This window comes from Ascidia mentula, chromosome 3, assembly GCF_947561715.1.
Source record: "Ascidia mentula chromosome 3, kaAscMent1.1, whole genome shotgun sequence".
In the NCBI taxonomy this organism is placed as follows: domain Eukaryota; kingdom Metazoa; phylum Chordata; class Ascidiacea; order Phlebobranchia; family Ascidiidae; genus Ascidia; species Ascidia mentula.
The window spans coordinates 13,091,204-13,118,881 of NC_138568.1; the positions used below are offsets into that span (position 1 = coordinate 13,091,204).

Consider the following 27,678-nt stretch of genomic DNA (forward strand, 5'->3'; position numbering starts at 1 on the left):
AGCAAAACACGCATAATCGCCTGTGTTTGAAGTCATTCTGATGGAATACCTGGGATTTGTACCGATTTTAATTACCTTCCCGTTAATCGGCACTAGATACTTGACAGATGCAGAGATTTAAAAAAAATTATAGGGGGCGGAAAGTAGTTTGGCACGCGGTTGAATGCGACGTACCCCTCCAAGCAAAACACGCATAATCGCCTGTGTTTAATGTCATTCTGATGGAGTACCTGGGATTTGTACCGATTTTAATTACTTTCTCGTTAATCAGCACTAGATACTTGACAGATGCGGAGATTTAAAAAAAATTATAGGGGGCGGAAAGTAGTTTGGCACGCGGTTGAATGTTACGTACCCCCCCAAGCAAGACACGCATAATCGCCTGTGTTTGAAGTCATTCTGATGGAATACCTGGGATTTGTACCGATTTTAATTACTTTCCCGTTAATCAGCACTAGATACTTGACAGATGCAGAGATTTAAAAAAAATTATAAGGGTCGGAAAGTATTTTGGCACGCGGTTGAATGTGACGTACCCCCCCAAGCAAAACACGCAAAATCGCCTGTGTTTGAAGCCATTCTGATGGAATACCTGGGATTTGTACCGATTTTAATTACTTTCCCGTTAATCGGCACTAGATACTTGACAGATGCAGAGATTTAGAAAAAATTATAGGGGGCGGAAGGTAGTTTGGCACGCGGTTGAATGTGACGTACCCCCCTAGCAAAACACGCATAATCGCCTGTGTTTGAAGTCATTCTGATGGAATACCTGGGATTTGTACCGATTTTAATTACTTTCTCGTTAATCAGCAGTAGATACTTGACAGATGCAGAGATTTAAAAAAATTTATAAGGGTCGGAAAGTATTTTGGCACGCGGTTGAATGTGACGTACACCTCCAAGCAAAACACGCATAATCGCCTGTGTTTGAAGTCATTCTGATGGAATACCTGGGATTTGTACCGATTTTAATTACCTTCCCGTTAATCGGCACTAGATACTTGACAGATGCAGAGATTTAAAAAAAATTATAGGGGGCAGAAAGTAGTTTGGCACGCGGTTGAATGTTACGTACCCCCCCAAGCAAGACACGCATAATCGCCTGTGTTTGAAGTCATTCTGATGGAATACCTGGGATTTGTACCGATTTTAATTACTTTCCCGTTAATCAGCACTAGATACTTGACAGATGCAGAGATTTAAAAAAAATTATAAGGGTCGGAAAGTATTTTGGCACGCGGTTGAATGTGACGTACCCCCCCAAGCAAAACACGCAAAATCGCCTGTGTTTGAAGCCATTCTGATGGAATACCTGGGATTTGTTCCGATTTTAATTACTTTCCCGTTAATCGGCACTAGATACTTGACAGATGCAGAGATTTAGAAAAAATTATAGGGGGCGGAAGGTAGTTTGGCACGCGGTTGAATGTGACGTACCCCCCTAGCAAAACACGCATAATCGCCTGTGTTTGAAGTCATTCTGATGGAATACCTGGGATTTGTACCGATTTTAATTACCTTCCCGTTAATCGGCACTAGATACTTGACAGATGCAGAGATTTAAAAAAAATTATAGGGGGCGGAAAGTAGTTTGGCACGCGGTTGAATGTGACGTACGCCCCCTAGCAAAACACGCATAATCGCCTGTGTTTGAAGTCATTCTGATGGAATACCTGGGATTTGTACCGATTTTAATTACTTTCTCGTTACCCGTTAATCAGCATTAGATACTTGACAGATGCAGAGATTTAAAAAAAATTATAGGGGGCGGAAAGTAGTTTGGCACGCGGTTGAATGTGACGTACCCCCCCTAGCAAGACACGCATAATCGCCTGTGTTTGAAGTCATTCTGATGGAATACCTGGGATTTGTACCGATTTTAATTACTTTCCCGTTAATCAGCAGTAGATACTTGACAGATGCAGAGATTTAAAAAAATTTATAAGGGTCGGAAAGTATTTTGGCACGCGGTTGAATGTGACGTACACCTCCAAGCAAAACACGCATAATCGCCTGTGTTTGAAGTCATTCTGATGGAATACCTGGGATTTGTACCGATTTTAATTACCTTCCCGTTAATCGGCACTAGATACTTGACAGATGCAGAGATTTAAAAAAAATTATAGGGGGCGGAAAGTAGTTTGGCACGCGGTTGAATGTGACGTACCCCCCCCAGCAAAACACGCATAATCGCCTGTGTTTGAAGTCATTCTGATGGAATACCTGGGATTTGTACCGATTTTAATTACTTTCTCGTTACCCGTTAATCAGCACTAGATACTTGACAGATGCAGAGATTTAAAAAAAATTATAGGGGGCGGAAAGTAGTTTGGCACGCGGTTGAATGTGACGCACCCCCCCCTAGCAAAACACGCAAAATCGCCTGTGTTTGAAGTCATTCTGATGGAATACCTGGGATTTGTACCGATTTTAATTACTTTCCCGTTAATCAGCACTAGATACTTGACAGATGCAGAGATTTAAAAAAATTTATAGGGGGCGGAAAGTAGTTTGCCACGCGGTTGAATGTGGCGTATACCCCCCTTAGTGAAATACGCAAAATCGCCTGTGTTTGTAGACATTCCGATGAAAAACGTGGGATTTGCTGCCAGTAATTTGAGTGTACTAACCGTTCAGTTTGATTTTGGTTGAAATAATTAGACGTACTGTGATTTATAGGCAGAACAAACACGTTTGTTTCTTATAAATCATCTCGTGAAATGGTGATCATTGATGCGGAACTCTTTTTTCGATGAAACATATTCGGAGTCTGCCAGGATGACAATAGTAAATAAACACCAGCGTTTCAAGTTTCCATGTCTACAACATATAACATCTCTATGTTTCCCGCCGTTTGCGAGTGTTTATGGTTTGTAACATCATCATCACCTTTCATATGGGCACCATTAGAAAAATTACAGAAACTAACTAAAAGATTACAGGGCGTCGTTTTGACAAAAAATAAATTCCCCAAAACATAGGGTTAAGTTACATAAATCGCGGCAAAATAGTGCAACTATTGAGGCGGGTTCGTAACCAAAAAGTGGCACCAACATGGCACGCATGGCACTGATTGTGGACCTACGTGGCACCAGCGTGGAACACATGGCATCAGCATGGCACCAGCATGGGGAGGCGGGCTTGTAACCATTTTTATGACACGTGTCACTAAGTGACATATGTCACCAAATCGAGCATGTCACTATGCATGTCACCAAATTTCAGCATGTCACATTGCGTGTCACCGCATGTCACATTGCGTGTCACCAGTATGTCACATTGTGTGTCACCAGTATGTCACATTGCGTGTCACCAGTATGTCACATTGTATGTCACCAGTATGTCACATTGCGTGTCACCAACATGTCACTTTGTATGTTACGGAGAGACAACAAATTCAAAAACATTTAGTCTTGATGTAGCTATTTATTTTAAGACATATAACTTATTACTTATTGTAGCTTGATGTGTATGTAATGAAGCTCACTTTCTGATGTTTTCGTTTTTACCTTGATGGATTAAACAAAAAACAACCATTTGGAAAAAACTTTTATTGGCATGTTGCAATTGAAGGCAAATAAGAGCTACAGGGAAAGACAATACTGCATTCAGTTAATTGACATAACTGCGATTTGCCTTGAGTTTACCTTTAACACCCACCAAAATGCCCACCAACAAAAAATCATGAATAGTAATTCACTTTTCTGAAAATTAAATATTGTGTGACATCTACTTACAATAAAATAGCAAAGCATTTCGTTGCAATATAGTGGACAAATAGTTTTGTTAATGCAGATATTACATAGGAAAATCTAGGTTACAAAAATCACTGTAGTGTCATGATATTGCAGTACAAGCAGTAAAATAGAATGGGTTGAGTGCAAAACATGTGGAGCATATAATTGTACAGACAAACGCCAAAGCTAATAATGTGCTAGCAGACATGAGCAAACGTTTCGACCTTGCACACAACATGCCCGACAAGCTTGTTTACCCCTTTCTGGGCATAGCCATTCATTCCTTCCATGTACAATGCTTGCTCATGTCGACTAGCACATTGTTAGCTTTGGCGATCTTTAAAAGAATGGGTTAAGGTTTGCAGTTTTGGTGTAAAATTTTAGCACCTTTTTGGGCAACATATATTGGCAGATTTTTATAATGCTGAGGTAAACACACTTGTAGCAGGTGATAGTATTCGCTCATTTTCATCTTAGACAACATCCAGTTAATGCGCTAACAACACGTTGCAAAAGTTGGTGGATGTAAAGTGCCATATCATGCTGAAAAATTCTACATTCATATACTACTAAAAGCAATATATGGAAGAATTATGTGTGTACTAAACCATGTTTAAAGCAGTTTAAAGCTCAATAAATAGCATAAAAAATTAAAATTTTCATTGGTGGTAATGTCACAGCACAGTCAAAAATATAACATACACTTTCACATTTAACAAATCACATTTAGAAACACGGAAGCATTTAAAATATCACACAATGGTAGATGTAGAAACGGTATATACTTTTAGTTTGGGAAACAGTAGTCTTCTTGGAATCATTTCCAACTGCTACCCCGACACCTGCATTATAAGGTTGCTTTATTACATGGGAATATGCAGTAAATATGGGGTGCTTCTAAGAAGACATTCAGCCTAGAGGAATCATAGGCAATGGGCATAGGTGTGCCCACCATTCCTACAATGCTGAGGCTCAATGCCTACATTAACTGGCAAATACACCCACAAATACAGATCTTAGGTGTGGTGTTTCTCAATTGAACTTTGCAACTATTATAGTTATATCCATATTCAAACTAACCATATTTTCACAACTGTGTATTTTACTTACCATGTAATTTATAAGTAAAGTGGCATATCCAACATAACACTGCAACTTGCACTTGAATACCCCAGTACAATACACCATTGCACATGCTCTTGTCATTCTGGAAACATCACTAGAATCCGGAAGTGTGGAAAACTTTCATCCAGAATTGGTGAAAATCCAAAATATTCACATTGTTTCCCTTTTCCAAAAAAAAAAAAAAAAAAAATGATTGCAATCAGCCATGTGTCACATGCAGATTTTCAAGTTGTGGATGATCTGCTAAATCAAGAAGTTTTGAGGAAAATAACCCCCAAAGCTCCAATTTCATGTTTGTTTCATCTGCAGCAGGCAGGATTAAATACAAGCTAGTATGATGGGCACTAGCAGCATTTCACTACACAATAACTGTTTCTAAAGGCACCTCCTGATTTACTTACAAACATTAAAAGTTATGTGTCTGTTGTAGCCTACTGTTCACATGAGAAATTGTATTCCTCGAAATCGCCTATAACCTAAATCGTAGCATTCTAATTATCTTAATTCCACTAAATGAAATGATTCAGTTAGTAGTCGAGCCCTTTCTTGCTTCAAAACGTAGATATCAAAACACTGCAAGCGACAAAGTGGTAAACTACGCAAATTCAACCTGTTTGAAAAGTGACATGCAAAGTGACATGCAGTTGTTGAGTTTGGTTGTGAACAACATGTCACATGTCACCACTAGGGGCGCTGTTGAGCTAAACCTAACATCGGTATGTCCATAAGTATGGATAAGTAGCTCAACAGCGCCCCTAGTGGTGACATGTGACATGTTGTTCACAACCAAACTCAACTGCATGTCACTTTTCAAACAGGTTGAATTTGCGTAGTTTACCACTTTGTCGCTTGCAGTGTTTTGATATCTACGTTTTGAAGCAAGAAAGGGCTCGACTACTAACTAAGTCATTTTATTTAGTGGAATTAAGATAATTAGAATGCTACGATTTAGGTTATAGGCGATTTCGAGGAACACATGTGCAATGGTGTATTGTACTGGGGTATTCAAGTGAAAGTTGCAGTGTTATGTTGGATATGCCACTTTACTAATAAATTACATGGTAAGTAAACTACACAGTTGTGAAAATATGGTTAATTTGAATATGGATATAACTATAATAGTTGCAAAGTTCAATTGAGAAACACCACACCTAAGATCTGTACTTGTGTGTGTATTTACCGGTTAATGTAGGCATTGAGCCTCAGCATTGTAGGAATGGTGGGCACACCTATGCCCATTGCCTATGATTTCTCTAGGCTGAATGTCTTCTTAGAAGCACCCCATATTTACTTCATATTCCCATGTAATAAAGCAACCTTATAATGCAGGTGTCGGGGTAGCAGTTAGAAATGATTCCAAGAAGACTACTGTTTCCCAAAGGAGTATACTATGGTATGTCACTTGTAAAATATGTTAGAATGCCGTTTGTAGTGTACACATCTGTAGCTAGTTTTTCTATATAACTGGCAAAACGGAACGTTGAGTTTATTTAACCGACGTCACGTCTATCATATGGAGAAACATCGGGAGAATTGCATTATGCTTGCAGTAACAGCAGCACAAAAGTCTAATAAGGAAATTTTACTTTGGACAAGTAAATTATTAAAAAGAAAATATCTATATGTGGGAGTCTAAAGTTTACCCTGTGTGATCCAACTTCATTTTGGTGCAGGCGAGCAGCAACATCTCAAAGAGGAACATATTAATAAAACCAAAATGTTTACACACCTATAGTTTACTAATTCAGTTCAGTACAAAGCTAGCCATGAAAAATATTCTTCATTGGCAGGCCAAATAACTTTTTACAAAAGGTCAATTGAATTCATTTTATTTTCGTAAACGTCAGCAAATAATCAGTACAACTTCTAGTATTCATTTTGAATGTAGACGTGACGAAGGACCGGTGGAACCATTCTTGGTTATAGGACCGGTCAAGGAGAATAAAGGGATTCTTACTAGGTTTTTGTGTTATTTACTGTTAATAATAGTCATATTTAACGGACTGAAATTGACTGGGTTACAATTTCCTGGCCTGAGGCTGCAAAAATAAAAAGCAAATATATTAACATACAAAACAAATTTGGATAATCCGTATTGTTCACCAAAAAACATCAAAATCTGCTCTAATTCCCTTTTATGTAATGTGTTTCAGTGTCACCATCACTAAGATTAGAAAAGTTTCAAGTGGAATACTGTTTCTCAACATATTTGCAGATGGTTGAGGTGGAATTATAAAACAGCCAAAACCTGGACATTACCTACTTTAATGTAGTGAATTCAAAAGGAATGATGTAATATGTTTTAATAGTTCTGCATAGATCTATCTCAAATTTAACCATATTTTTGTTTCCTTTTTACTTGTGTTTCATCACTGTGTTTCTCCGGTTCCAATTTTAATGTAAACAATTGTAGAGTTTGTTTTGTTTGCTTTCTGCATATTTGTTTACAATGTTATAAAGTAACTATGGTATTTGTTATTGTTTTCTTTTAAATGTGTTTCCTGCTCAAAAACCTTCTTGAACAACATTTATGCCCTATCCTCACTGACTGTATTCTCTGACTTTGGAGTAAAACTTTGTTGTTGTGCTTTGCATTTTTCTAAAACATAACTTTGCAATAAATTTTTTCAAACAACATTTTATGCATGTTGGTTAATACTACACTTCAGGGCTTGTGGTCTCTTAACACTTTTTCTTACAAGCAGTTTTAGGTAATTATGTACAACTGGTTTTGGTAAAAACTAACTTACCCACAAAACATAATTTCCAGCAACATGGCCAACCAAAAACTTACTTATAAATATGGTTTTTGAAGTTAGGCATTGTAGTTATGATTTTTTGCACAATGATAGTGACCTCATTTTACTTTTTTGTCTGTGTAATCAATACACATGTTGTCATAACAAGGTATTTCTGCATAGATAAAAGTGAATGTCATAAATTGTCAATCTTCACAAAGCTTGTAGGAAATCTTTTTTGTCATCCATTTCTTTGTTGTCAGTATACTGACATATATACCTTGAGTAGTAATTTTCAATGAAAATTGACTGTATCACACAAAAAACATATGGCGGGTGTAACAAGATTTTTCCTGACAATATTTATATAATTATGAGTCACACATAATTAAAATGAATCCTTACAACACCTTTTGCTTTTGGAATGCTAGATATCACCACAGAATACTTCATAATGCTTTGAATGACCCAACCTTTTAATAATTTTGCACCTCATTCAAACAACAGTATATAATACAACTTATCACAATGTCCAATATGTTTGATAAAAATGTATCAACTTTGTAAATATTAGGCAGAACAAAAACAATATAATAGTTAATTTGAAGTCATCGTCCTGTGATGGGTGCACCCATAAGATCACATGTGATCTTATTCGGGTCTTGCAGGTAAGTATGTCCAACGTTCTTTACAACATCTCTTCCGTCACCTTTCTCTTTTGTCACAGAACTTGAAAGTTCATTTTGCTGCAATATGAGCAATGAGTTGTATTGTTCTCATTTCCTTAAGGCTTAATTTCCACCTATTTGACATCACGCAGTACCACAAACAAACAAACTGACATACAAAGTGACACGCACCAACGGTGACATGCAAAGTGACATGCTGAAGTTTTGTGACACGTGAAGTGACATGCTTGGAAAAAGTGACATATGTCACCGTGTGACATGTGTCACGAAAACGGTTACAGCCCCTGTTGAGCATGGGACCAATGTGACACCGTATTTGTGGATAATGTTAATAATGCAGTTGTTATTTGCCAAAGTTTAGTTTTAGAAAAAAGCAGTTATGCAGCACTAAGCAGATAGATGCACTAATAAGTTGTGTAATTAATGATAAATACACTTGCAACTGTGACGGGAAGCATCTGCAATACCTCAAAAGAATCTATAGCATGGCACCGCATATCGCTCCACTGTTATGTTAAAATAGAGTAGTTATGCAGCACCAAACATAGGTATACAAAGATAAAAGATTTGTGTTTAACAAATATGTTAAAAATGTGATTATAAATGTTTGATTGAAAGCCTGAAAGTGAAAGGAATCGTAGCATGGCAACATAGAAATCATAGTACATATTTGAAACCGTACTTATTAATTGTGTGCGTGAAACCTTGGCGTTAACCAAAAGAAAAGGGCTGTTAAGCACCTCCTTAATATAGTTATGAAAAGAGCTTGGATAATCCCTATATAAGGGCATGGCCCCCCATAAAAGGGCATAGCACCATAGAAATCATAGTACAAATATGAAACTGTAGAGCAGTGTTTCTTAACCTTTTTTGGATCGCGAACCCCTAAAACATTCTTTGAAAAGCTATGAACCCCTTTGCAATGTTGAAAAATTAAAATTCGTTGACAGCGAAACCTTATGGACAAAGGAAAATACGTGGATTTTCAGTATAATTTTATTTCGCTTCATGGACCCCTTAGTGTATCTTCTCGGACCCCTTGGGGGTTCATGGACCCCAGGTTAAGAACCCCTGCTGTAGAGGATAATGAAAATTGTATGTTATCGCTTTTGTTTGTTTAACCACATTCGTTCATTAACGCACGTCACTTTTTGATTCGCCTTGTCTCGATTTTCGTGCGTTATTAATCTGATAAGCCCGCTCTCGCACGAGAGAGAAATTCATCTTGATTACCTTTTAGTGATCGGAATTTTCCGCTGACCAAAGCCTTATGTTTTTTTTGTAATCTACGTTTGTTTTCCGACATTTTTACCCGGTCAACACGCCTGAAAGTTAGTTGTTATAATTGACCGCTTGGGCTGTAAAGCCAGACAGTTTCTGAACCGCAACATTGATCATTTGTACTGTCTCAACGCCACCATTGGATTTACTCGAACTGCATCATTGAAATTGCATCTTTTATTGTGACTACTCGCATGCTTTACTAATTTTAATACAACCCCGTAATTACTAATTGCACAGTGTTGGAGTCTTTTTGGAGTCATAGTTAGGTTTTGTGTTATCTCAGAGTAAACATAACATAAATCCTACAAAACCGTACTTATTAAACCATAGAATACTAAAACTGTTTTAGTATTCTATGATTAAACCTTGGTGTTAACCAACCTATGTAAGAAAAGGACAGTTAAGCACCCACTACATATAGTTATGAATTGCTTTCACAAATTAAAATTATTGTGAGAAGAGGACAGGCGCTTGGAGAATGCCCATATAAGGGCATGGCACCATATAAATCATAGCATGGCAACATGTTTGCAAAGATGCATTTACAGAAATATTACGTAGAAAAGGACAGTTAAGCAATTAATAATCAACTGTTTAGCTGACAAGATTGTTGTGAATCATATCATAGTGCACTGCACTGGTGAGACCCATTAGGTTGAAGTGACCCTTTCTGTAGGTCAGAGCTCACAAAAAAAGTCTAAAAAACATAAATGTTACGCTGCCCTTGGCAGTCAGACGGGCGTGACTGGTTGCGCCCGGACAGTGCAACAGACGTGATTTCTGCAATGGTTCTTAGCGCACAAACACTTCTTCTTCAAAAGGAATGGGTCAACTTTGTTCCGAAGGCGCTGCGGTTTCTACACAACAGGCGTTGAATTAGCGACCAAAAACATTGAAATTAAATGCACAATTCACCAAACTATTGTGGAACCAGTCACAAAAAATATCGGCTTATTCCAAATCAATCACACAGCAGGAAACAACATAAGCAGAACAAAACTCAGCAAACAACAGTACAGGCATGCACTGGGGTTCTACGGAAACAACGGTACATTGTGTTGACGTTAAATTATCAATACATCACATAACGTAGTGGCGATGTAATACTCCCCCCAAAATGTAGGAATGACATGAAACATTTTTTACAAACACATCGCCAATATCGTGCGTATCGCGACGAGAAATCAGTGTCCGAAGGTATCTTCAGAAGAACGAGCAGTTAACCCGGAGTTCATCTAGCAACCCGAGGTGACATCGCTCGGAAAGGTTGAGGAGGTCTCGTCAGAATCAACGATGCGACACAGCTTTTTGTGGCGCCGGAAGACACCGCTGCTCGTCCGACCGAATACAGTGCGAACTTTTTCATTTTCCTCGGGGTACGTCTCAATGATTCGACCGATCGACCATTTTGAACGACACTCAGATTCGCACACAAGTAGGACGACATTATTTTTCTTAAAGTTGCGACGAGAATCATGCCACTTTGGACGAGCAGTGATAACCGGCAGGTATTCTCGCATGAACCTCGCATGAAGGAATGTCGTCATCCCAATTCAGTTCCAATCTGCACAAGTCCTGCAGCAATAACTTGGCCCTTAGAATCACGGGAGATACAAAACCCAGAGGGTCTTAAAGTGAACTGATAGCTGAAAGGATTACTTTACGCGTGTGCGGCCTGCTTGGCAGTTTGACTTTGAACCGAAAGCAGGTCAGTCGTCCACATAAAAATTGCGCCGTAGAACGGATTCAACCTGTGGATCAAAGTTTTTACCAAATAAATCTGCGGTCTGCCTCAGACAGAAGGTGGCGCAACTCGGAGAGGACGTTGCACCAAATAAGTGAACTTTCATCTGGTGAGGCGTCGGTGCACAGGTCAGATCTCCACCGGGCCACCAGAGAAATCGAAGAGCATGGCGATCATGGGGTTCCACCCGAACCTGGTGGAACATTGCCTCGATGTCACAATCAAGGCAACTGGCTGACAGCGAAAACGGGTTAGCACGCCAACCAAACTGTTTACAAAATCAGGACCTTGCATCAGTGCGTCGTTCAGTGAGACGCTTCTGCTTCGGGCAGCACAATTAAACACCACACGAAGCTTGTCAGGCTTGTGTGGGTTAAACGACCATGTTATCGGGAATTTCTTCAGCGTATCCTTTGGATATGTACGTTTGCACCGTGTCTACATATCCCTTTCGCAGAACATCGTTGTTTCAAATCGACCAGTCGCTTTTCCGCCACCTGGCGGCTGGGTGGCAACTTTTCGATTCCAGGTCTCCAGGGTAATGGGAGCTCAAAATGTCTATCTTGATGCTTCACCGATGCCTTCATCATGTCATAAACAATTCGATCTTCCCTTGATGTGGGTATGTCGAATACTGATGTCCCGTCGCCAAAGTCGCTCTTCTACAAACACGCTATCTCCCGTTGGAACATGACATGTGCAACCTTCAGAAAACGGACATGTGCTTCGCCACTTGCAGACGAACCAAGTGCGGGACCAAAGAGTGACCAGCCAAGAGACGTCTTTACAGCACAAGGGGTCCCCTGCGGTCCAGAACGCGTACACTGTACGTGAAAGGCTGCGGGATTATCGGCTCCGATCAGTATCGTCACAGTTCCCCCTTCCAAACGACGCAGGGGTAACTCCCTGAGGTGATTTAACTCGGCAAGCTTCTTTGCATCAGGGATCCAATTCGGCGACACGGGAATTTTGTCGATGGATAGCACTTCCGGCAACAACATCGGCATGACGATGAAAGATACAGTGGAGCCTTGGTACACTCGCGATTGATCTGTCAGAGTGCTCAGACAAATCTTACGATCCTTGGATTGCAGACCAAGTTTATCAATCAGACCTTGTTCGCAAAATATAGACGTAGAACCTTGATCAAGAAACACGTACGAATTTACCTCGATGTCGTTGTGTCTGACCTTTGTCAGGTCTCCATCAGATATTTTGGTCGACCTTGCTTGACTGGCGGAAATTGTTTGAGCCGACGTTCACATGCGTTGGCAATAATATGGGGTTGTCTGTAATCGTATTCAAGTCGGGAACGGGCTTTCGAGTATCCTGAGATCTTATCCTTGCTGTAGATCTCAAGCTTAGCAGATATGAAGCAGAGTTGCAACAAACAAACTAGCCATGAATCTTGGGACTCAATGGCACGAACAAATGATCCGTTGAACATGATGTTCAACGGATCACCATCAAACTTTCTGACCTCGGGCTGGGGCAAACAATTCGCTGTTGTATGAATTCCTCTTCTGGGACGTATCTACGCGACGGAGAGACAACAAGTTCGACGGAAGGGGATCAGGACCTTGATATGACTTAGCAACGGGTGCGCTGACAGTTTGTGGGAAAAACGGCTTCGGGCTCAGATACGCATGAACAATTGTTAGAAACGCCTGGTGGTTTTGTCACGCCGCTTAGGACGCACACGCACGATATTCCAGAGCCAGGTTGTTTTGAAGAAACGGGTAGCGAAACCCATGTAGATTCTTGATATTTCGCAATTTTCTGTACCGAACAGCACAACGACGCAGCATTCTGTAACTTTTACAGATCCGCCTTTACAAACGTTTACGACAGCTGTGGTCGATCAAACGTTTTCCCCGCTTCAACCAACTGGACCGAGTAATATGGGTCAAGTAGGTTCTTGCGTTGAATCAATGTTTTCAACCGCTGCTCAGACGTATTTCAGCACACCGCGATATCCCACTCGTCCCACTTATTCTGCGCCTTCTGGACGTTTTGCAACTGTCATGGGCATCGCAAAATTGTTTTTCCGCCAATGTGACAAAATTCGATTAAATTGTGGTTAGCGAGCGTGGACACGATTTTTCAAAATAATAATGTCACCTGTGCTATCGAAAAATTTAATCTGATAATCGCTTCTTTGAATCAGAAACAGGCGCAGATAGTAGGTCACATTATCTTGAGAAAAATCATAGGAACGGTCAAAAAAGGCACTTCTAAAAGCGTACGACAGTAGTCTGATCACCGAGGTTCATGAATTGTTCCACGAACTTTACCTCAATGATAAGAAACCGAGCGCATTGTTATTGCGAATGAAGGTTCTTCTGGGCAATCATCAACAGATAAGCAAGGACGCGTGAAAGTTGTTTAAGAATCCTTTCTATGACCGAATTACCTGTAGAGGAATTGGCTGACAAGGCTGATTACATAACCCTGATAAGAGCCTAGTAAGTTTCAGCCAAGTAAGACAGAGAAAAAGGAGGAAATTTCGAGTCATAACAACCTTGCCGCCAATACGCAAATGTTGATTAATGACAACATGGAGAGACGCCTTCGCTCCGTAACAGCAGAGTTGGATGCAATAAAATCGGCTCGAAGAATTCGCGATATCAGGCACCGAGAAGGCAGAAAAGGGGTGCGTCCCTTTTATTAAGAGGAACAATGTCGGGGCGGAAAGTATTCTACAACATTCACCATATTTGATAAAAATCATAGGTTACCCTTTCTCGTTGATACAGACAGCACTGTCAGTCTCATTCCCCATCATTCAGCGCGTGAATTTTGTACTAGTCTTCCGGTTAAAATAAAATGCGCTTTGGGTAACGAGTTCCATTCATATGGAGAAGTTGAGTTGTCTGTAAATTGTAACATTGGACGTTTCAAGTGGACGAATTTTGGGTGCTGACTTTTTAAACAACTTTAATTTGTTAGTTGATGTTGGTCACAAGCGTCTGTTGCGTGATAGAAAAACGCGAAGAAAAAGGCGTGTCTGTCACAGTCCTATAGAAAAAAGGGACAACTTAGTCGATCCGACTAGTCATGTCGTAGGGCCGATTAGTTGTGAAAAAAGCGAGTCCGCGCATGATGACACGCCGATTATTAACCTTGTTACAGCATTGCTTGAAGGTAATGAGGAGATGGTAGTTGATAACTTTTAGCGCATTTTGGACAAGCTTCCTGAGCTAACCCAGCCCATGACGTATAACAAGCCCGTGAAACATGATGTAATGCACTGCATAGTGACATCGGGTAGACCTGTTTCTTGTAGACCTAGCAGATTGTCGCCTAAAACTTTGCAAATCGCTAGGGAGCATTTTGCCAAACTCGAAAAACAAGGAATTGCATCTATCATGTCATATTAAAGAACAGTTCCCAGTATCGTGATGCTATTGTTTAACACGCAATTGCTTTGTCCCGACACCAACCTGTTACAATTAGCCACGAGCATTTTCCAAACTCACGTCAACTCGATTAGAACGAATGAACATTCATCATTCATGCTAAATGACACAAGTAGCGCTCCGTACACCTCATTAAAACGTTCTACATCAATTTTGACATAACCTTTGACACTAACGTCATTTTTTAAGTACCTGAACCCAATAAACTGCACTCTCTCTGTCTATATATTCCATTCAAATTCATCATGTAACCAGAGACAGAGAGAGCCAGAGAAAGAGAGACCACACAGAGAGACAGAGAGAGATGAAGACGAAACAAGTAAAGATTGTCGCCTAGCTATACGAGCTATTGTTTGAGAACAGTTTCTATGCGATGTTTGTAAGTTGTCGATGTGTTTTGTTGTTTTAATGAATATAATTGGAGGGTAAATCTTAAAGGTTTGCAGAATTTGTTTAAACAGTAGAGCAGGAGTCAAATATACGGCAGTGTTATATTTTGTACTACGTCCCACCACGGGTCAGTGCAGTATCATTCGACCTTCTACTAGCCCTTGGACTTCCGCTTTGCATGTATTCCCCCAAAAAGATAAAAGTCTTAGTTTTGTGGGGGAATATCGGCCGCTGAACTTGTTAACTGAGGACGATTCCTACCCGCTTACATATTTGCGCGATTTTACGAATGATTTAAATGGAAAAACGGTTTTTAGATCCATTGACCTACTTGGCGCACATTATCAGGTGTCGGTACATCCAGATTCGATTTCAAAAATTGCTGTAACTACACTGTTTGGTTCGTTCGAGTTTTTAAAACTTCCTTTTGGTATAAAGTGCACCAGTCAGACTTTTCAGCGATATATCAACCAATGCGTTAACGGATTTGAAGAATTTTCGACTTATATCCGGTCGTTTTGTGTGGCACGGCATGAACCGCGACATTGTGACTGGTGTCAAACTTGTTTACAATGTCAGAAATGCAAGGTAAGGAGACATATACGTGCACCACTTGGCAAATACGTTGAACCTACAGGGCGATTTCAACCTGTTAATATCGACATCGTGGGTCCCCTACCTGTGTGTAATGGGTTTTCATATCTTTGGACGTGTTGTTGTCGGTTTTCACGCTGGTTTGAGGCGATACGTCTAATTGACATTTCCGCCGCTACTTGTACTGATGCATTTTTGTTGTACTGGGTAGCCAGGTTTGGCGCGCCTCTGTGTGTTTCTACAGACAGAAGTAGTCAATTTATTTCTGAATTGTTCAATGAATTTTGTGTGCAGTTTGGGATAAAGTTACAGCAAACCACGGCTTATCGGCCCGAATCAAATGGCTTTATTGAGGTGCAGCATAAATATTTAAAATCAGCTCTTAAGGCTTAAATCAACCTCATAATTGGCACGGGAATTCAGGACTTGTTCTTTTGGGTTTGTGCAGTGTGTATAAGCCTGACACTGACACCTGTGCTGCTGAAATGGTGTATGGACAAACACTGCGACTGCCTGGCTAGTTGTTTTTTTGAAGAAAGTGTCCCCGAATTATCAATATCTGAATACTCCAAACATTTAACAGCGTTCATGTCACATTTAAATTTCGCAAACCGCAAATTTCAAAGACAAGATCATGAATATGCTGCTTTGGCTAGCTGTACCCATGTCTTTGCAAGGGTTCACGCTAAAAAAGGCACATTATATCCTCCCTATAAGGTTGTAAATGGACATCCTGTTAGCAATGAACGGGCGTGAAAATACTGTCACCGTTAACCGACTTAAAGTAGCAAATCCACCTGCGTTGCAAGATTTAACCGACGTTTCGCCAATAAGTGCTGATCCCTTTGTTAATGAAACTTCACTTGTTTTAGCAGAAATAGCAGACGCTCTTTGGCCAACCGCCGTCAATCCACACGCAATCGATACATCACCTCAGGACACCCACGTTACTCGAAGAGGACGCGTAATCAGAAAACCTCTTCGGTATAGAGATTAGGTACGGACAGCATGATTTATGTACGAATGAATATATGGATTTTGCCGGTTTTGCCGGTTTTGATCACTATTACTCACGTACATAGTGCGCTACAGCCCTTTAAACTTTGCCATGAAGTTCTGTATAACGGGGAATGTGCTATTCCCGAACCGATATTATGCAAGAAACAACCGGCGCCTAGGTTTATGAAATGTCTCGGTTTACTTTATAATCCTACAACAGATTACATTAAAATAGAAGTTTTTACCTGTCAAATTTTCCAGTCATCCTATGAATCTCATTTTTATTTTTTTTTGGTGGTAAATTTCACACAAAAAATCAATGGCAATATCTCCGCCATCGGCAGGGGCTTGTGAAGATTGGCAAAGAACTAAAGTTTCACCTTTAATAGGACGACTGGACAAAACCTCAGATAATGTATGGTCGTCTTCTAATAATTTAAAGTTAACATATAGGTGATCAACTTCTTCTAACGAAATAATTCATAATTGGGTTTAAATATTCAATTTTAGGTCAATCGCTTCGTTTCTCTCCAACATCTGGATTAATCTCTGACATATGGGAAAATCGGCTTTGGGTTTAATAATCACATCGACGTTTTTTTCTCATTTCGAATATACGAACTTTTATAATAAAAACGAACGACAACACAAACATCAGATCAATACAGGACCTATATGGGTATTAAATTGGAGAAATCCTGTTTTCAAGGCCCTCAGCTGTAATGCATCTAGCGACTGTTCCGCTTGTTTCCCAACGACCGTTGATGGGTCTTGTGACTTACATAGTGACCTAAAATTCTACAAAGTTAAAAAAATAATTTTTGCTCCTGGATGAGACTGTACAGAGCAAGGACTTGTTGGGCCTCCTGGAAGATCATATGACCAACAGGGGGGGGTATAAACAGCCCTTGGGGGAGGGCTTTGACATTTTTTCGGCAACTAAATTTGATGCCATTGCATAGAGAAGAGTTGGAACTTACAAAAAAATGCAAATGAGTGGGTAGTTGAACGATTCATTTTTCTGCAAAATTCAGTTCCATTTTTTGTTGCTCTTTTAACCAAAATACTGAGTAACCAGGGGGGCAAATGGTCCTAGGGGGGTGGCTAAACCATTTTTTCGGAGACTAATTTTGATCAAAATTTGTAGATATGAGATGGATCTTTCATAAAATCACAAATGATTGGACACTTAAACGATTCATTTTTCCACAAACACAGCCTGTTTTTTTTGCTCCATTTTCAACACAATTTCAGCAGCACCCACCAGCAAGTAACTACCTAATTGAAATAGCCCAAAACCCCACTAAAACTGCCCCAAACACCCTAAAATTCGCCATGACAACAGCACGCACATGTGCGCTCATTCAACCGTAAATTTAACTTAAATACGTCACGGCTTTGCTTGCTGATGCATGAACTTCCATTGCGACACAGGTCTACACGGTGGGCATTTCCCCAGCACCAAAACTAATTTTCATAGAAATACCAATATGCGTCCTTCAGGTAAGCACTCAATGCAGCTTTCTCTCCCCAACTTGGCCTTTTCATTCAGTTTCTTCTCTTAGTTCTCATTCTCTTTTTAGCTTAAAGTGCACATGACACGTAAAAATAAAACATGTTAATAATCAAACTAAGAGATGTTCATAACTTTAGAACATTTTTGGCGAAAAAAGTAGCTTGATCGTGCGAAAGCGAGATATTGTTGCGTGACGTCATAGAAGGCGCTTCGGTCGTGTGTAAGTGCTGGCAGCTAGCCTTATGCGCAGGAATGGAAAACATTGTTAAACTGTTTTAAGCATAATATTGCAATAAACAGGGGACAAAAATGAACAAGTGCAATAAACGGATTTGGATGTTAATTTAAGCTGATTCGACCTATTATGTCTTATTTAGTTGTACAATAATAAAACAGTTACTGGGACAGGGTGTTCTTGTTGTTGCAGCATTCATGATCGCTAACGTTATACATGAACGTTTGAAAACACGAGACAACCCGTTAGTTTAGCATTGTCGTTTTGTCCACTCACAGCAAAAGATAGAAGTAGGTTAATTGAATTTTGTCCGCCGAGAAAGGACAACTAAATTGGATGATTATGCAATATAGTTATTCTGTCATAATACCACTTTTTGCCGGGCAGTAGCGTTGCCTATACGAGTTCGTGTCATAAATGATTTATTTAATTCGCCACAATCAACCACTAATGTATTTTTGCAATATAGTTCGTAACTAGAAATGTTGGAATCGTCAAATTAAAGTCAACACAAAGGCGAAGTTTAAGTTATGACATCACACCCAAAATGACGTCATGTAATATCACTGAGCAAACAAACGCACCATTCCCGTCTTATCGAAGTACAGAGTAATGTCGTTTCTGCTATACCCTTGGGTCTTCCGATAATTAGGGACAAATAAGCCTTTGGTTCGTGACGTCACAGTGACATATTTTTGTGTGATGTCAAACCCTGTCCTCGCCTTTAAGGTAACGTAATCTGTGGATTCTCCTATGTTTGAAACTATTCGATATATCTGCAATACAAGGCGCCTTCTCCTATCTAAACAATGCATTTTTTTGACACGAGCGCCTTGTGTGGTGTCAATTTCGCCACAACGCAAAAAGTTTACGATATTTTGCCGCCGCTACTTTTACTTTTGACGTAAGCAGCTACGTCACAAAAACGTTGTTTCGAGTAAACATAACGTTCTTACGAATATCCAGCCAACGTTGGTTTGAACGTTACTGTACAGAACGTCATTTTTACGTATGTGGTTAACGTTTTTAAAAACGTTTCAAAAACAGATTTACATAAAAAAAACATTCCGACACTACGTAGATTAGGCCAAAACGCAACCCGAAATCTACGTCGAAACTACGTCAAATTGTTTGATGGGTAAAAACACAACAATAGTATCTGTTTCCATGGGAAATACACTTTTATTAAAACACAGGTATAAAAATGATAAATTTCATGACCAATTCACATGGCACAATTAACTATTGATGTAACAGGAACGACCACATGTTAGAAAGCCTCGCTACCTGTAATTTGTAATGGATGTTATTGAATTTTGCATCTGTGTGCACAACTGGACAAGCAGTAAAACACAACATTTCATTGATAACCATATTTAAACCCATTTAGACTTTTCAGATGAACAGTGAAACTATATTCAACAAACGCACCTTGCAACCCTAGCTTAAAGTTATTGTTACGTCTTGTTTTTGTTGAAACAATGTTTCCCATACTAAAGAAATGCCCTAATGTTTGATGCAAATGACAACTGCAGACTATATTACCGATTTAGCATACAGTGGATTCAATAAGTAATACAAACATAAAACACACCAAGATGCCATGCTGGTGCCATGTTGGTGACATGCGTGCCATGTTGGTGCCACGTGGCCCGTGCCACTTTTTGACTAACCCCTGTTGCAACTATGGCAATGTTACTTACTAAATATATTCTCTGTGTAATCTATATTCGCTGATACCTACCGGTACATTGATTATTCTGTTTCGCAGGAATTTGCCAAATTTTTAGTGAATGCTCGGTCCCAAAAATTTTCTCAGATAATTTTGTAATGGAAAACGAAAAATTTGTTTTAATCCACGCAATGGTCTACAGTTTGCAAATTCCTCCTCGTTCGTGACATGGTATGTAGGCCTATGCCGTACTTTCCGTACCAGAAGTGATATTCTTTATCCGGTGGTTCTCAAGGTTTTGTAATAGCGTGTACCACGTACTGTAAAAGGGATTATAACTGGTAAATTCGACCTAGTGTTATTGCGTACCACCTATCCGGTTCTTAGCCGAAGTTTAAAACATAATGATACACGTACAACAAACACCAAAAAACACAATTAATTTTGTATGTTTGTCACATGATTACATATAAACTTCACATACGATTCGAAAGTATCTGCCGTATCACCAAAGGCTCCTATGTCATACTACAGGTTGAGAACTACTGGTTCAGTCAAATCAGAGCCTACTCCTTTCGGTTAAAATCGGAAAAATCAGTACCACGAAAGGGGAATTCCCTTTCGCTCGTTTGTTTTGATGTTATAACCATACATTTCTCATTCCCATTATGGAAACGTTTATTGTTATGGTTGTCGTCCTATAACTAGTGGAACTTAATGTAACAAGTTTAGCTTTTTTATCAAAGAAATACGTTACGTTAACCATCTCCCAGGTAATTTTGGTGCATATTGATGAATTGACAAAATATACTTTTCAACAAATTGTGTTAATTTATGAAACTATGCATTGATGAACTGTGTTGGAATACAATATTTTGTTGCAAACTAAAAATTTTTTTTGTACTAGGATCCCCTTGGTTTGGTATTATTGATCCATTTATTATGATCTGAATAATGTGGAGTCCTAAACAACAACTTTTGCTCCTAACACGATCTCTTAGAACAGCCAGGAGTGTAAAATTACCAGAAGGTTGGAGAATATTAGTTTGTGATTTACATAAACAAGAACGTCCTTTAAAATATGCTTTGTTCAAAGATAAAGAATCTGCAATATCTCTTCTACTTCCAATGGTTTTTGCCAATCAACATAAGTATAAGGCATATATTTTATTGAAAATCTATTTTTTTTAAAATACTTTTGCATAATCATTACAGATCGTTAAGCGATTTATTAAACAGCTCAACATTTGATGTAAACTACCCATTTGGTAGAGCCCAAAGGACTTTATTGCACATTGCTGCAAAGTGGGTACAACATTTATATATATCTTGTTTGTTGCAATAGTGAATGTATCTACTATGTTTTGGCTAAATATATTAAATGTACAATTTTGTACACATAAAGAAACCAGTACACAAATATTGTTTCATTTTATGCAGTTAAAAAAAGTGTATACCAAGATTTAGTGCTTTGCCTAGACTAACTTCAGTTACATTGAGGAATTACCTCAATCAACAAAGTAAGCTATGTGTAAGCTTATTTAAACATCATTTTACTTTCACAGTTGTGGACACTTGGAATGCCTCAACATACTACTGGGACATGGTGGTGATGCTAATTTTAAAGATTTGTCCGGCAGTACTGCACTTCATCTCGCAGCAAAAAATGGGTTTGCATAACCTATGTGCATGCAAGTTTTCACGTTCTGTACACAAAACAATTATAATAGTTCCTAATAATCACCTCATCTTACAATGTTCACAAGTGTTTATATGAAGCTTGAGAGCATTTTTTGTTTAGTCCTAATGGGCCTTTTTGGCCCACATGTTGGGAAAAACTGACTAGGCTTATGGTAAGTGCATGGTTGCAAACTTACCCATGTTGTCCGCCATATTTACGTCATCCTTAGACAAGCACATTTTTAATATTGTTTTTCCTTTTGTACCTAGTTATTGCAACAAACATGTGGGTGGTAAACATTGTTAGTGTATGTATGTCTGGTATTTACAGGAAGTAATATGGTTTAATCTTTATTCCGCCTGTCTAGTGTTAGTGTCTACACAAAGGGAACTAAACCTTATTTTCTATCATTTACCCAATAAAACACACAGCGAAACAAATATGGCATTGAATTATGAAATTTTTGATGCAGTCCTTATGTTGACGTTAAACCGTCTCTACTGTAGTTTTCAATTGAATAAAAATTTGTGATATCCGTACAGCATACATGATAATTCATTAATTCGAAAATTCAAAAAATCTAAATTGCTGTATGTATTTGTAATTTCCCAATGTTGTGATTGGTCTGCTACTCACAATCTCTCCTTTACAAAGTCTTTCTTTTAGTTGTTGCTATAACAGTACTGCAACTCATTATTAAGTTTCTATATATAAATGCAGACAGAAACGTTGTGTTGAAAAGTTGCTGGAATGTGGTGGTGACCCAAATTTGCAGGGTAATGATGGAGCTACCACCATACATTGGCTTGCAGTAAGACAATTTCATATTTATAAAAGAAATACAGAGTACACACACAACAAATCATTTATGTATATGTATTGTAGACTAATGGAAGACATGAAATTCTTAAATCTGTCTTGGTTCAAACTGACCAAGTGAACATTTTGGACTATCATGGCCACACTCCTCTCCATGCTGCTGCCAGAAATGGACATGTTAAGGTAATAAGTATATTTAGACTTCAATTCAACACTACAACACACCTAACATATTTAGACCATGGAATGTCTGATTAATGCTGGTGCTGATTTAAACTTTTCCAACAATCAAGACTACACACCACTGCATGCAGCTTGTTCAACAGGGCAGAGAGATGCAATTGCATTGCTTATTGAAAAGCAAGTTGACATAGTATCTAATCATGCAGGTTTAACACCATTGGAACTTTGTATGCAGGTAGGTTATTTAATTTTTTTACAATAAAATTACTTGCACCATTAAATTTATTTAATGATTTGTGACTGAATTTAATATTTTATTGTCCATTGATCTTATTAACAGGGTGGTTATGGTGTGGCATCTGAAATCCTTTTGAAAAGTGACAAGAACAATATTAATCGTTTTTTGCACAACTCAGTGTATAATTTGAGCATAGAATTTGCAAAGGTAGGCATAATTTTTGTCTTTGGTTACTGCCACAGGCAATTAAAAAACTTTTACATTTCCGTTTTAAAGATAAACAGTATAACCAAAATTCATTATTTTAAACTCATCTACCATATGAATTTTACAGCACCTATATACTGTTTCATTTTATGCAGTTAAAAAGGTGTATACTAAGATTTAGTGCTTTGCCTAGATTAACTTTAGTTACATCAACGAATTACTTCAATACTGTGAAAATTCAGTATACATAGCTTACTTTGTTTATCCTAAAGATTTACCAAACCTTGTTATGTTCCTAAATATTATGTTTGTTTTCCTTTAGATTCTTGAATGTTTCAAATATTTGTTCAGCACAGATTTAATTCTTGTATTGCATGAGAAAATATCTTTAAATTTTACTGACTGTGGATTTCAACTGATGAGTGTAAGCACTGACTACACAGAAATGGTATTACTGTCTTGCAATTAATGAAGTTGCCTTCTTACAAAATCCCTTTTAGGTTGAATACTTTCACCGCTGTAAAGAACTATTTCTTTTGCTTACTAAACTTCCATCTCGAGGTAGGAATCATGTTAAAATACCTGTAACGATTATTTTTAGCCATTTACAGCAGAGTAAGCAAAATGGCAATAATTTGTCCTCATAAAGAGTCACTTATTTTTTGTCTGACGTTCTTACAAAACGGAAACATAGCTAGTTTTCAAAAGAATGGTTTTTACCATTTTACATGTCTTATTAGTTTTTGATATGTTATCTGTACTCTTTAAGGTTTTTGGTAGATTGCAAATTGTACTGTCTGAAATGACAATTTAAAGGACAAAGTGCATTTTGTAGCTCTTAGTTAATCTTTAATAATTTTTAAAGAAATTATGGATGTGGAAAAAGTTTTTGCAACGAATCTTAAAAATCTAAGTCCGTTGTGGAATGCTCTTGAAGACTGGTTAACTTTACTCAAGAAAGGTTTGATAATGTTTTGTTAGCGGGGATTTTTTTCAATTAAGTGAATATGTTTTCCAAAGAAACCAAAGAAGCCACCACAAACAACATAGCAACAATGGATATGTCTGATCTATTAATTGTAAAAATGAGTGAAAGACTTAGTGCAATAATCAATGCCATGCACACCTGTACAAGCAATGAAATACAGGGGTACCTAAGTATATTAATGTGTAGTTTACCTATACTGTAAATAGTAATAACCAGTGGTATTTGGGAGTTAGTCATCACAACAAAGAGGAAGTATCCATTAAGCTGGTTAGGTTTCACGAATATCACCAACTAATGCAAGGAGGTAATGATGAAACCTATTAGGTCAAAGCCATGGCACTCTTTGCAGTTCACTTACCACCATTGGCTCTATAAATTACCTTTTTTTAATTTTATGTTAAATTTTTTACATTGTGTATTTGCAGAAAGGATGACTTTAGTGGATTGGTTAATAGACATATTGAAGTCCTTCAGTGCTTTATAACTTTGGATCCTGCAATTATTTTTAAAGTTAGTATTCCTGTCAGTTATCATTTGTTTGACTGTACATTTATGTCTGATTATTTGTTTCAGCATTTCAGTTTTGTTTTCAGCAGCAAACAGCTGTTGCCTATTTTCATTTCTCCCATAAAACACCAACCTGTTGCACTTCGATATGAATGGTTTTATGAAAATTTAGATCACCTTTATCCTATAATGCATGATCCCAGAGGTTTAAATGTTTTTAAGGTAAAAAAGTGATAATTGTAAGTATAATCTTATTGCTGGTAACATATTATACCCATATGCCATTCCCCTGTTTTTATCATCACTAAACCCATTGTTTTGTTAAGGTCAGTCGACAACACATATTTGAAGAAAGCTGTAAGTTCCTAAATAGCGCTGAAGTGCATAGTCATAAACAGCATTTAACCATCCAATTTAAAGATGAAGAAGGAGTGGTAACTGACTATATTCCTAATTCAATGTTTACATTTACTCATTGAATATGAAGCAGGGATTTATTTGTGTATAGGGCGGTGGTGTAATGCGTGAATGGTTAAGTCTGCTTTCTAATGAAATCATGAATCCCCAATATGGTTTGTTCTCACCCTCAGCAGATGGATGTGCTTTTCAACCAAACAGACACTCAGCAGTAAATCCAGATCATCTGTCGTATTTCAAGTAAATATGTGCAAAAAAATTAACAGAAAGTTATTAAAAGAAAATTCACAATTACCCTAATGCAAACAAGTATGTTAAAAAACAAACATGTTGCAGCAATATTTTCAATGGACATTTGTTGTAGGCCCATGCAGCTAACTATCTTCATAAGATTAAAGATACAATATGCTAAACCCTTCCCATATAATATTTTTCACCAGTCCATATAAACAAAAAATGTAGATATTTTGTGATATTTGTAAATGTTATTTTCATTAGGTTTGCAGGAAAAATATTGGGCCTGGCACTTCATCGTCGTCATATTGTAAATGTAACGTTTACATCATCTTTCTACAAACACCTACTTGGCATTAAAGTTAATTACATGGATGTGGCTTCCATTGATCCTGAATATGCAAGAAACTTGCAGTGGATTCTTGACAATGATATCACTGATTTAGGTGAGCAACATGCATTTCACTTTAGCACAAAGATTTGTGAAGTTATTCAGTCAAACATATTTCTTGTTTTGTTTTTAGGGTTGGAATTATCTTTTGTTGTTGAAACAGATGTGTTTGGTGTCATGCAAGAAATAGAACTAAGAGAAAATGGGATAAACACAAATGTAACAGAGGTATGTATGCAAACCAAATTGGCAGTTGATAGCTTTTTTTTTCATATGTGGCACTGTTACTCAGCAAAACAAGGAAGAATATGTGCAACTTGTTACTGAACTCAGAATGACTCATGCTATCCAACCACAAATTGATGCTTTTAAGGAAGGTTTTTATGAATACATACCAGGTATACTGTGTGTCCCTATACAATATGCACAATTGCTTATCAGTTTAAACTTTACTGGATCAGTGAATCAACTGCCCTGGCAGGCTGTCGATCGATTACTGTATAGAAAAAATCAATCTGGCTCGCATTCCGCGGAAGCTGATGATGCCCTTTACAGGGCTAAATATATTTTTCTGATTTTAAAAATCTTAAGAGCTGTCCACCAGATTGATTTTTTCAGTTAATACCCGGCAACTCATGATAATTGTGATGTTTAGAAACACTGTTGAGAATGTTTGATGCCGAAGAGCTAAAAACAATGATGTCAGGTTTGTCAAAGCTGGATGTGGAATATTTAAAATCACTTACTTCATACTCTGGTTGCTACCACAAAAATCACCAGGCAAGATAGAGTTACATAAAATTGATATAGGAGTCAGTCCTTATTTTTTATCAATAACATTCAGATAATAGAATGTCTTTTTCAAGATTATTCAATGGTTTTGGAAATGTATTGAAAATATGACTGACGATGAGCAAACATCATTCCTAATGTTTGTCAGCGGATGTTCAAGGTTGCCTCCACCATTTCTAAATCATCGCAATACTAAGTTTGTTGTTAGTCATGAGCAGGGCAGTGAAGAAAACTTGCCAACTGCAAGTACATGGTAGGAAATCCGTTGTAGTATTACTACTATTTTATATTCACTTTAGTTGCTGTTGTTATGGAAGATAATAATTAAAAATGTTCTTCAGTTTATTTTCATGAAACAAAAGTAATGTTTTGTGTTTCACTTTTAGTTGTAGTTCGTGTTTTAACACTTACGTTGTGATTATTGTGTTTGCAGCATGAACATGCTAAAGCTACCGGAATATAGTTCATATGATTTACTTCAACAGAAACTATTAGTTGCTGTAAAATGTGGAAATGTGGGATACTCATTTACATAAACTTGTGACTGTTTTTTTAATGCAGAATATTGGGCATTTTACGCTTCAAGTGTGTTATCTTTATAAAGCCAAATTTTGTCTGTTACATCACTGTGTGTTTTTAATTTATGATTTGTTTTTACTGCATAAAATTAATAACCAGAAAATAAAATCCAAGTTTTTATGCTTTTTGGTAAATTTCTCGCCAGTGGTAATAATGGATATGAGCTTAGGAAAATTATTTAATGTCCATGGGAGCCCCGTACCCGAAAACATGGTATTGTTACCCTAACACAAATTACTGTCAGAAGTAAAGGAGCGTTGTCCAATTGTAGGTCATTGAGAGATTTTTTAACTGATTAAACGAAAGCTAAAATTAATGAAGGGTTTGATGTTAAAATATAAAGAGACAAAAAGTCAGAAGTTTTATTGAACTTAATAATCAGGATCAGAAAAGTGGGAATTTCCTTTGAAACTCTGGAGTAACATAAATACTGTCAATTCGGGATTGGGCATTGGTTGAATGGCGGGAAAATTGGTGACCACAAGGCCATTTCAATT

The 27,678-nt window shown here is 37.9% G+C and overlaps 1 protein-coding gene and 1 long non-coding RNA gene across 5 annotated transcripts; both read left to right on the forward strand.

Annotated features, from left to right (window-relative positions):
- Positions 1–5,689: 5,689 nt before the first annotated feature.
- Positions 5,690–8,461, forward strand: LOC145894180 (uncharacterized). 4 transcript variants are annotated; one of them, XR_014401545.1, is made up of 4 exons: positions 5,690–5,926; positions 6,195–6,258; positions 6,754–6,825; positions 7,019–8,461. It is a non-coding gene; the product is annotated as an uncharacterized LOC145894180 (long non-coding RNA). The 4 variants fall into 4 exon arrangements; XR_014401544.1 differs by having other exon boundaries at positions 6,195–6,825; XR_014401543.1 differs by having other exon boundaries at positions 6,754–8,461.
- Positions 8,462–20,776: 12,315 nt separating this feature from the next.
- LOC145893886 (E3 ubiquitin-protein ligase HACE1-like) lies at positions 20,777–27,295 on the forward strand. Its single transcript, XM_082982259.1, has 23 exons — positions 20,777–20,918; positions 21,053–21,175; positions 21,242–21,296; positions 21,361–21,450; positions 21,711–21,815; positions 22,547–22,637; positions 22,712–22,828; positions 22,884–23,063; positions 23,169–23,273; positions 23,596–23,721; positions 23,774–23,834; positions 24,139–24,234; positions 24,294–24,423; positions 24,687–24,771; positions 24,835–24,990; positions 25,095–25,202; positions 25,277–25,425; positions 25,684–25,865; positions 25,944–26,038; positions 26,103–26,208; positions 26,466–26,590; positions 26,677–26,855; positions 27,036–27,295. The coding sequence occupies exons 2-23, from the start codon at positions 21,100–21,102 to the stop codon at positions 27,136–27,138; spliced, it is 2,520 nt and encodes an 839-aa protein (XP_082838385.1). The 5' UTR covers positions 20,777–20,918; positions 21,053–21,099; the 3' UTR covers positions 27,139–27,295.
- The last annotated feature ends 383 nt before the right edge of the window (positions 27,296–27,678 follow it).